The sequence below is a fragment of the Semicossyphus pulcher genome, unplaced genomic scaffold (assembly GCF_022749685.1).
Source record: "Semicossyphus pulcher isolate SPU_LCO1_2020_fin unplaced genomic scaffold, fSemPul1.0.p SCAF_37, whole genome shotgun sequence".
Classification (NCBI taxonomy): Eukaryota; Metazoa; Chordata; class Actinopteri; order Labriformes; family Labridae; genus Semicossyphus; species Semicossyphus pulcher.
In genome coordinates this window covers 891,982-902,559 of record NW_027211712.1, presented here as the reverse complement: position 1 = coordinate 902,559, position 10,578 = coordinate 891,982, and the positions used below count along the sequence as shown (strand labels likewise).

General features: G+C 41.2%; 1 protein-coding gene across 2 annotated transcripts; it reads right to left on the bottom strand.

The window, feature by feature from the left end:
- Positions 1-3,216: 3,216 nt before the first annotated feature.
- Positions 3,217-10,417, bottom strand: LOC138606753 (ELAV-like protein 1). Of its 2 annotated transcripts, XM_069679183.1 has the most exons (8): positions 10,265-10,417; positions 9,665-9,711; positions 8,239-8,304; positions 7,955-8,123; positions 4,707-4,810; positions 4,033-4,186; positions 3,728-3,953; positions 3,217-3,548 (listed from the first exon to the last, which is right to left on the bottom strand). In XM_069679183.1, exons 2-8 carry the CDS (start codon positions 9,695-9,697, stop codon positions 3,230-3,232), a joined length of 1,071 nt encoding a protein of 356 aa, XP_069535284.1. In that variant the 5' UTR covers positions 9,698-9,711; positions 10,265-10,417; the 3' UTR covers positions 3,217-3,229. The 2 variants fall into 2 exon arrangements, with proteins under 2 accessions (XP_069535284.1, XP_069535285.1); XM_069679184.1 differs by lacking the exons at positions 4,707-4,810; positions 8,239-8,304; positions 9,665-9,711; positions 10,265-10,417 and having other exon boundaries at positions 7,955-8,041.
- Positions 10,418-10,578: the final 161 nt, after the last annotated feature.

Sequence of the window (10,578 nt, the reverse complement as noted above, 5' to 3'; positions counted from 1 at the left end):
ACTGCGTGTACATCATCACATGCAACAAATGCGGGAGCCAGTACATAGGAGAAACAGGGAATTCCATCCGAATCCGACTGGCACAACACAGATATAACATTAAGAACCAGAAAGAAATGCACACTAAATTAGTCCCACATTTTCTGGAACACGGCCTTCAATCACTAGAAGTGAGCGGACTCGAACACAACATTAATTGGACAGCTGCACAACGGCAGCAGACAGAGAGATACTGGATTCGTCAACTCGACACCAGATATCCCACTGGACTGAACATTAAATAAATTTGACATGCTTTCTCAGCCCGACCTGCCGAGTATCAGAGTGAGGTTGGAATCAGGGAATCCACAGATGGCCTATGCATTCCCTGTCTTTTTTAGAAGCACAAGTCAGTTAAAACTGACAGCTCTAGAAAGCAGGATCCGTTGTCCCGAACCTAACCCTAGGCCTACAAGGCCTACCTAACTTCCTGTGAGCAAAGGCTCATCCCAGCAAGGTCCTTTCAGGGGTTCAAGTTAAAAAGACATAGGTTGCTTAAACAGTGAATAGTTGGGGATTAGAATTAGGGTTTTAGGATTAGTGGTTAGATTTAGTGGTTAGGTTAAGGGGTTAAGTTAAGGGGTTCATGTTCTTACGTTAATGTATGTGTGTGTGTGTGTGTGTGTGTGTTCATTCTATTTAAAACAAACAAAAGGGAGTGTAATGTTCTAGAAGGGTAATATGGCACTATGAGCTCTTTAAAATATGATGGTGCCTGACCATTAAGAGCTTTGTAAGTAAGAAGAAGGATTTTAAATTCTTCTAGATTTTACAGGAAGTCAATCAAGACCTTCGAGCACTGGTTGTGTGAGATGGCATTTCTGTGCGATGTAATGAAGCTTTCACTTCGCTAAACCCCAAGCTTCAGGGACAGTATTCCCTGTGGGAGACTCAGGTGCAGCAAGGAAAGTTTGGTCACTTTTAATGTTGCCAGACAATGACAAACCAGGTCTCCACTGCTGTGTTCCTAACAGCGCATTTTGCTGATAAACTGAGCGGACCTGGCAGAGTTCACGTGGCGATTTGCCTAATTTGGAGCTCATAAATTTAAATTTGAACTTTTCAGTAATACGAGTGTAACTGACGTGGAAAGAGCACCTGTAAACATGCAAGTGGAGCTGATAGAACTCTGAAAGGATGCCCCAAACTCTGCCTACAAGCTGCTAGAATGCTCTGCATGTTTGGAAGCACATACCTGTGTAAGCAACTGGTGCACACCTTCACTCCATCCTGAGAGTGTCCACAGCTCAGAACCTGACCACAAACATGGATGAACCTGCAGCCAAGAAATGATGCCAAGAATCTCACTCCACCAAATTAAGAGCAGAGTGCAATTTTTTTTTTTACTTTTCCCTGTAATCACAAGGTAAACTGCTTATGGTTAAAATATTTGCACATTTTCACCAGATTGATCACATTTAAAATGTTATTTTGCTAGACGACGATGTCATAAAAAATGACCTTTTGATGTCTGTGATAAAACTTTTTTGAAAATGACTCAGTGAAAAACTGCTGATAGAGAGGGAGACAAACAAATGAATAATGCTGATGTCTTTTTTTTATTATTTGATCTCATTTCTTCTTTTCAATACCCTTGTTTTTTTCTGAGTTCTATAAGATGTCTTGAGAGCAGTAAAGTGAATGCAGTGAATAACGGCAGATTTGATTTGTTTTCTGAGTCAACATCTGAGTAAAAATAAGTTGATCTAAAAATCAAAAGCAGCAAAAACAGATTCATTTCATTTCTGTTTAATTTAATCTAAAAAAATACCTCTCGTCATGATCAGTTATTTCCCTGCTAACTTTTATTACAGATGAATGAATGAATTCAGAGGGAGCAGGAGAGTCTCTCTGTCAGCAGGTAACAATACGTGTGAGCGTGATCATCAGTGAGGTTGGGTTTGATCAGCTTGACCTGATTTCTATTTATCCTGAAACTTTGAGCCTAATCAATAATGTTCATAGTTCATGAACAGACAGTATTTGGGCTGATTAAATAATTAATTCAGATCAGATGATCAGTGATCACAAATGTAAATAATGAACAAATAATATAAAGACACAGTGCTGTAAGAAATGTCCGTCTGGCTCTGCAGCAGGAACACAGACTGCAGCCTGTTCTTCATGTGCAGGTGTTTGTTACACAGGTAACAGGTTACAGAGAGGAAACACTGTTACTGTGTGTTTCATTAGAATGAATACAGAGCACATGTGTGCAGACACAAACAGCTGTTAAAGCAGACTGACAGCTGATCCAGCGGTGATCAGCTGACGTGATCATCACAAACGGACGTCGCAGCACGTGACGCTTCATCGGAAAGGACGTCTCATGTCTCTTAAAAAACATTCCCTCTCTCCACTCTTGGTTTCCACACGTTTCTCCATGCATCTCTGGTGGGAGGGACTAAAACCCAAGTGAAAGACGCAAGTGAAGGAAGCATGGATGCAATTTAAGAGACTTGGGAAGCAGCCAATGTCTCTCAAATTGAACTCCATTCTCACTTCTTAAGGCGCAAGTTTGACTGTAAACAATGAAAACCACAGAAAATGAAGTCTTTGACAGAATAACTGCTAGCTACACCGGAGGCCCCGAGATGTTTGCCGTCTCTTAGATCTGAAATGTGTCACCAGTAGATCGTTGTACTTTTTACTTTCTCTAAATTAGCCAGATGGCCTCCTTGCTAAAATAAGTTTTCCACTTTGTAGTGAGCTTCCTGCAGCGAGCAGACTGTATGATTGAACAGGCAGTTTGTCCTGTGTTTGTTCCTCACGACAAATGTCATTTTTGAAACTCAGAGACGAGAAGACAAAGATTCAGTCACAGAAGATTTCCATGAACAGATTTATTACTGAATAAACAGTCCATCACATCATTGAAGCCGCAATTTAAAAACAAGATACAAACTGAGAGAAAATAAAATCACTACACAGAAACATAGTATCAGTTTAAATGAAGCAGAGCATGCTGGGAGAAAAACATGAACCCACATCGACACAAACGCAGCTTCGAAAACTCTCGAAAAGAACAGATCGGCTCATTGGACAGATACAACAAAGAAAAACTGTCTCCTCATCCCCACCTCCTCCCCTCCTCTGCCTCCCTCCTCCGACTCCTCCCCGGTCCTCCCTCCCGCTCCTCTTCCCCACCTCCTCCCCGTTCCTCCCTCCTTCCCGTTCCCCTCCTCCCCCTTTATTTGTGTCCTTTGCTGGTCTTGAAGGACACCTGCAGGACTTTGTCTCCCAGTCGGTACCCGTTCAGGCTGTGGATCGCCATGGCGGCCTCCTCGTAGTTCGTCATGGTGACGAAGCCGAAGCCTTTGCACTTGTTGGTGTTGAAGTCTCGGATCACTTTCACATTAATGACGGCGCCAAACGGCCCGAACATTTGCCACAGGATGGCCTCGTCTGCGTCCTGACCAAGATTATAGATAAAGATGCACCAACCGGTGGACGAGTTCCCAGAAACTCCGCCTCCACCTCCCATGTGATCCACACTCATTGGAGAAAACCTGGAACAAAACAGGAAGTATAGTTGGTGAGCAGCCAATCAGACAGCTGCATCTCAGTAATCTGATTACTTTGATCTACAGGTAAGCAGCTAGGGTTACAGGAAACAGGAAGTTGTCACTAAGTTAAAATAATAATTCTGGTTTAATACTTCTTGTCCGAAGGCAGCAGGTGAACGTACCTGAATCTTTGGGCCTGGTGATGGACAGGTCCTCCAAAACGCCGTGATTGGCCGTGATACATCTGTGACATCATCTGGGAGTTCCTGGCCTGATTGGGGTTAGCTGCAAACTTGACTGTGATTGGCTCAGAGCTTCCAGGGGGGGTGTGGCCATTCAGGTGTTTAACGGCATCTTCGGCCTCTGACCTCTTATCGAAGCGGATGAAGGCCACGCCCCGGGACAGACCTGACCAATAAGAATAAAGGTGAGTTATGAGGACTGGAGGGCTGTGGTTGGTCACATGACTGTGTGATCACTGCAGTACCTGAGGCCTGGTCCACCAGCACTCTGGAATTGATGATGTGACCGAAGCGAGTGAACATGTCCTCCAGGTCCTGTTGGCTCAGATTCCTCGGCAGCCCGCTGATGTACAGATTAGCGTCTTTGATCATGTCTGAACTCGGCCGCGCAAATGAAACCTGCAGGGAGGAAACAGGAAGTGCTCAGTCCATCGCCATAACAACCACAATGAAATCAAATTAAAGAAAATAAGAAACACTGAACAGAATAAAAGAAGTGACGATACATCAAGTCTTTAAATAAAATCCAGAGATTTTAAATATTTTTAAATATTCAAGTGTAAAAAACGGTTTTCCACGTGTCCAAAATAAAACAAAAAAAAAGACAAAATAAAAGTATCCAAACAGGCTCAGATCTTTAGGCACTTGTCAAAACAAAAGCATAAATTTATGAAAATAAAAGTTCGGCACACTGTCACACTGAACTAAAGAAATTCACAGATTCAGTGTTGAAATGTGTCGACGTCAAAAACAGACTGAGAATAATTTACGGAGTCAAAAAAAAAACATGACAGCAGAGTTTTAAAAATACCTTCATCCATCAGACAGTTTGCAGGAGACAGCGCCCTCTACTGTCCAGGGAACATAACACATCTATCAGTTGAGACAGGAAAATCAAAGAGCACCTTTTGCACATTACCTTGATAGTTTTAGACTGTAGCCTCAGGCCATTGAGGGTACTGATAGCCCTCTCTGCATCACTAGGGTTAACAAAGTTAACAAAGCCGTAACCTAAACTGTGGCCTAGAGAAACACAAAGGAAAACAACAAAATAAAATAACAAAACTGTCTGTGTTACAAAAGCCACACATTCTGGATATTCACAAACTAATACAGACAATAAAAGAGCAGAAAACTGTTGAGTGTTTGAAAACTTAGTTGTTCTGAACAAACCACGAAAACTAACGACCTCCTGTTCAGTTTCTTTAAACACACATACACATTAGGGGTGGGCAATTGGACGCATATCAATTTTCCAATATTCTATTAAAAAAATTGATATCTGGTTAACCTAACTACAAAAAAAAAGGGTTTTTCACTCTATGCAGTCTGTATTTTACTGCCGATGTGCCGAATGTTGCTAAGAGCTACTCATGGTGATTCATGTTGGGCCTCTCTTTAAATAACAAAGAGTCGGTCTGGACCTAAAGTGTCTCGAGATAACTTAGCTTGTGATTTGGCGCTATACAAATAAAATTTGAGTGATTGATTGACTGACACACTCATCGCTGCCTCAACAAACACCTGCTTCACCTCAAGGAGATTCCTGCTCGAGCCCCGCACGGGCCAGAGAGAGACCAAGCGCACCATCATGCATGCTCATTCTGATGCACGCTCTCTCTCTAATACACGCAGAAACCGACACACACTCACACCCTAAGGGAACTATGAGATAAATATATGAGAAACCTCTAACACCTGTGACACCTAAAATTGCCCACAGATATAAATACACAGTCCAGTATTCATTACACACACACTGCAAATAGCCAAGTGATCCTGTCAAATCCTAACAGAGTGTCAGGGATTTGAATAATTAATTTGTTACGCTGCTGTGCCCGGCATGTTTTTTTCTTTGTTTCTACTTTTTACACAATGAACTTTAGGCAAAAAAAAACAACCTTAAGCTACAGTCGAATACCCACGTCATTTAGAATAATCGAATATCCGTGCCCATCCCTAATATACACACACACACACTCACCGGCCACTTCATTAGGTACACCTGTACAATCTAATGCAGCTCAATCCAACAATCCAACAAGTGTAAATTCAATGATGTTTATTACTGAGGCCACAGTTAAAGGTGCTGTTGTACTGAACTACATTATATTGAGATGTGTCTAATTCTTGTCCTCCATATTTACAAACATGAGGGGGCCAGAGTATTAGAAACACCTCTGAATATAATGCAGCTCAGTACAGCCCCACCACCAATGATAAGCTTGATGCTGAAATATCATTGAATTAACACCTCTATGACAGCTTAGAAAAGAGCCTGTGTGTGTGTGTGTGTGTGTGTGTATATGCTGTATATACACATTATGTGTGTAATATATATATATATATATATATATATACACATACACACACACACACACACACACACACACACGTACCAACAAAATGGCCGCTCACTGACGACAAATTTAGAGCAGAAACTGAACCTGTAACTTCAGTCAGTTTTCTCGAAGTGTCCAGAACAAAAAGTTCTTCATACATTAATAATTAAAGTTTACAAACATTTTCCAAGCCTGACAAATAAAATAAATCCGGTGAAAACAATTTAAACATTTGCAAAATGTAATTGACATTAACAAGCATTAAAGACAACTGTTCATCTCAGGCGCAGCACTGCGACGTTACAAGAGAAAATACACCATAAAGAAATAAAAAAATTCTGTTTCTGTTGGATGAAGCAAAATATGAAATATAAAGTGAACCGAATTTTAACTTTAATTTGAATAATTTAACATCAAACACCTGTTAAACAGATCGTGTGAATTAAACCTGGTGTGAAAAATAATAACATTAAAATATTACAACAGTGAAGAAAAGAAAAATATTCAGTTAAACATCACAGAATCGTCCTTTAAAGAAAAACATTAAGCTGTTAAAAAACCAAAAATAAAGACAAAAATCAGCTGATTGTCAGGAAAATAAAAACACAGAAAACTTTAAAATAAAAAACAGCTGCAGGAGAGTTCACAGGAAATACTGCAAAAAGTACTACAATTATTAAAACACTACTGCAACAGCACGTTAGGGCTGTCACTTTTCCCAAAAACCGTGATATGGAATTTGTTCGGATAATATCGAACACACACACACACAAACACACAATAACTTTTTGGTTGTGGTACATACAGTGTCTCTGTGGTGTGTTGGTGAGATGATCAGTTCTGTGGCACAGTCTTCTACTAAAAGCGTAGCTCTGCTTTGGGAAGAGCTAAGTGCATGACAGTGAGAGAGAACAGAAGTGTGTGTGTGCACGAGTAACGTGAAGTGTCGGGTACCGGAGCAGCAGAAGAGGAGAGAGTGATCGGTAGCTGTATAAACAACAGAACTAATGCACAGTTTAGGCTGTTTGTGCATAATGAACCCTACGACCCCTCAAGACTCAACCCGTGTCTTGCTTGCTGCATGCTGCTGGCATATTAAAGTGACGGAGTTAGCCATGAAGCTAGCTACAGCTTCAGCCCTGGAGCCGAACAACGATAAGTGTCCCCTGTGCTTTCTGACTACGGTCGGGACGCTGAAGCAGGAAAGGTTAACGACATCTCGTTAGTTTTCTCCATTTGTTTGTAGCAGGCAGCGTATTATCGCCATCTGTTGGAATACAAGGCACAGTACTTGAAACGTGATGCATTCTGGGACTCTGGACAGCAGATTTCTAAGTTGTTCGTGGGCATGCGATAACTGCTGTGCTTCATTAGGGTTAGGGTTCATTTAGATTTGGAACTATCATCAACATCATTATAGTTGGAACTACTAATTTTTCACCAGGTTCGAACGATATATCGAATTTCAATAGAAAAGTGACAGCCCTACAGCATATACTATAAAGCACTACTATGACGTAAGCTTTGTATTTCTCACTTGCAGTATTAGTACTACAATTGAAAATATCAGAACAAAACTTCTTCTGTATTTGTACAAACCTGAGTATCATTCACACAGAGTATTACTACAGTATTAGTGCCTGCTAATCAGTGCTGCAGCACTCAGGCCTAGTGCTCAGTAGTTCTGCAATATTTTACCTCTGATGAGTTTGGTGGACTCGATGTGCATTGGTATTGAAGTATTCCTTCATTAAAACTGCAGTATTCCTACAATAGTACAGCAGAGTACTGTGTTAGTATAACAGCATTACTGCAGTATTTTTACCTGCTACTTTGTCGCGGATCAGTTTGGCTGACTCGACGTCTCCCACGCTGCTGAACAGGCTGCGCAGCTCGTCCTGGCTCATGCTCTGCGGCAAGTAGTTCACGATCAAGTTCGTTCTGGCATCTTCGTCCTCCATCATCTGCTCGCCATACCCATTATCGTACAGCTCCTGAGACACACACTCATATTTATGACATCATCAACACACCTGTGGCCCCCACAATGCAACTCCAACATAACAGAACGTATGATACTTATTGCAGCCAATCAGAGCGCAGAGTTACCTTTGCAGCTCCTCCTTTAGCGACGTGCGGCCCAACATCACTCTGAGACGTCTGCACCTCACACACCTGGCACACACACACACACAAAATATTAAACCTTGATTATGTGATGGCAAAACCACAGAGTTAAGGCTGGGCGAGATGACGGTACATCTTGTCAAAACGATATGAAAAAGTCTTTCGTATGCGTTTGTCTATTTTGTCTCTATCGTGATGTCGCAAATCCAGCAGCTGATCCGTTTTATGGCAATTGAGCGTGACGACTGGGTGCATGTCAACTGTGTGTCTGTTGCGGATTCAGCTGGGCTGATCCTGCCAGCCCTGTCTTTCTACACGAGTTTCACCTTAACAAAGGCCATAGACTATTTGAATAAGTTCGCTTTATAAGTGTCATTTACATTTATTATATACAGGAAAGAATGAAGAGGCTTCGGCTCAACTGTAAATAATAATTAATAAACGTAAATAAAACGTATACATTCATCACTCACTTCACTTTACCTGGCTGTTTGCCATATCCAGGGGTAGTTTCAGGGGTTGGTCTTAACAGAAAAAGATCTGATTGTCATTAGAAACGGGATCTTAATTAACACACAGCAAAAGTCACCGTATGAGCTGAGACGGAGAGACGGAGAGAGAGAGCAAGGGTGGGAGAGAGAGAGAGATCGCACTAGAGTTACGTCCGTTGTTATTAATTCATGTTTTACAAACATAATTTAGGTTCAGGCCTACATGAAACTTATGACTACGTTTTATTTCAAAGAAAAATTAAGCAGGAGCCCCAATAAAAAGCCTTGTGAGTGACTTTATCGACCAAACAACTTCCTAAAAAATGTAAATAATAAAGTTAAAAAAAACAACTAAACAGCTGATCCGGAAACATTTCAAAATAAAAGCATTGTGAACAAATGAGGGGAGTCAGAATGCTAGATCGGGCTTTTACTTTGAAAAAGCACACCGGAAGTGTTACTTTCCTTTCCTTTGCCTTTGACATTCTCTAGAGGAAGAGATATTAATATTGCTGTCAGAGATCAATACATTACATTTTCATATTGATGGCTGGGGCTATATTCAATTTGTTTTTCATCCTTAAATTTACTTGAAATTGTTCTCAATAAAATAAGAAAATACTCAGTACTTTTTATTTGTCAAGTATTTAATTCACACAGGATGAAAATGAACCATGTGCTTATTTCATACGAACCACGTGCTTATTTCATACAGACTAATGATTTGTTAATCTATATCTCGATATCGTTATTGAGATATGAAAACTCCCATATCGTGATACAGGATTTTTTCCATGTCGCCCAGCCCTACACAGCCCTGATGTGTTTCACATGCCAGGTGAGCCAGGTCAGTCATTACTACATCAGTGACTGATTCATTATTATTGATTTGACTGAGAAGTTATTGATCAACCCACCTTCAGATACCTGAGTCCTCGTCTGAGCGCCATAGACCTCACTGCGTCTGTAAGAAACCAGCTTCATGTTACCAAGAATTATTGATCAGTGATCAATCAGGTGTGACCCGCCTCCTTCTACTCATGTGATCAATATCTGGATCAATAATCATGTTGTGGCAGCAGAACCTGTTGTAATACGAATCTGATCAGATCACACAAGACACATCTGGAGGTGATCTGACTGATCATTGATCCGTTATTGAGAGAGAGAGATTATTCGTGTAACATCATTCGTATTTAAATTATTATAAAGTGCATGTTACGAGTTTTAATGAGCAGCCGTTTCTAAATAGTTTCCCGCGGACACCGAATCGGGTCTGATCTGGGTCTAATCCGGGATCTGATGCTGAACATTTGACCCGGATTTGACATTCGGAAACTCTCTGACACAGGTAGACAGATAAACGTTTGTATGAACCTGGTCGAAGCAGAGGAAAATGTGACGATACTAAGCTAACAACAAGCTAACCAGCAGCTAACGTTAGCATCCCGGTCACACAAAGACAGTCAGCGGCTAACGGCGGGAGCTAATGCTGCAACCCAACATTACATTCTTACCTGAAACTGTAGCAGACAGGAAAGGGATAGTCTGGACGCTCTCTTAAATCGATCCACGGAACAATGTTAGGATTAATCTAAGATAACAAAACGGATATCATAAAAGGCAGATTAGCTTTATCTCTTAGCTGCTCTCCACCCCACACTAAGGCAAAAAACTTGCGCTGATCAAGTATCGCGATATCTTCTTCTTCGTTGTCGTCGTCTTCTTCTTCTTACAGCTTAATGTCGGAAGGCAACCATCGATAGAGTGCATTACTGCCACCTACTGTGCTGGAGTGTGTGCCAGCGTTCTCTATTTCTTTTCGGACTGG

What these genes read in the sequence shown, in the direction of transcription:
- LOC138606753 (XM_069679183.1), bottom strand. Translation starts at nt 9,697, where the DNA reads ATGGCGCTCAGACGAGGACTCAGGTATCTGAAG. An exon ending in GAGGACTCAGGTATCTGAAG is followed by an intron (nt 8,305 to 9,664) that starts GTGGGTTGATCA and finishes TGTGTGTGCCAG; the next exon opens with GTGTGTGAGGTGCAGACGTC. An exon ending in GATCCGCGACAAAGTAGCAG is followed by an intron (nt 4,811 to 7,954) that starts GTAAAAATACTG and finishes GTGTTTCTCTAG; the next exon opens with GCCACAGTTTAGGTTACGGC.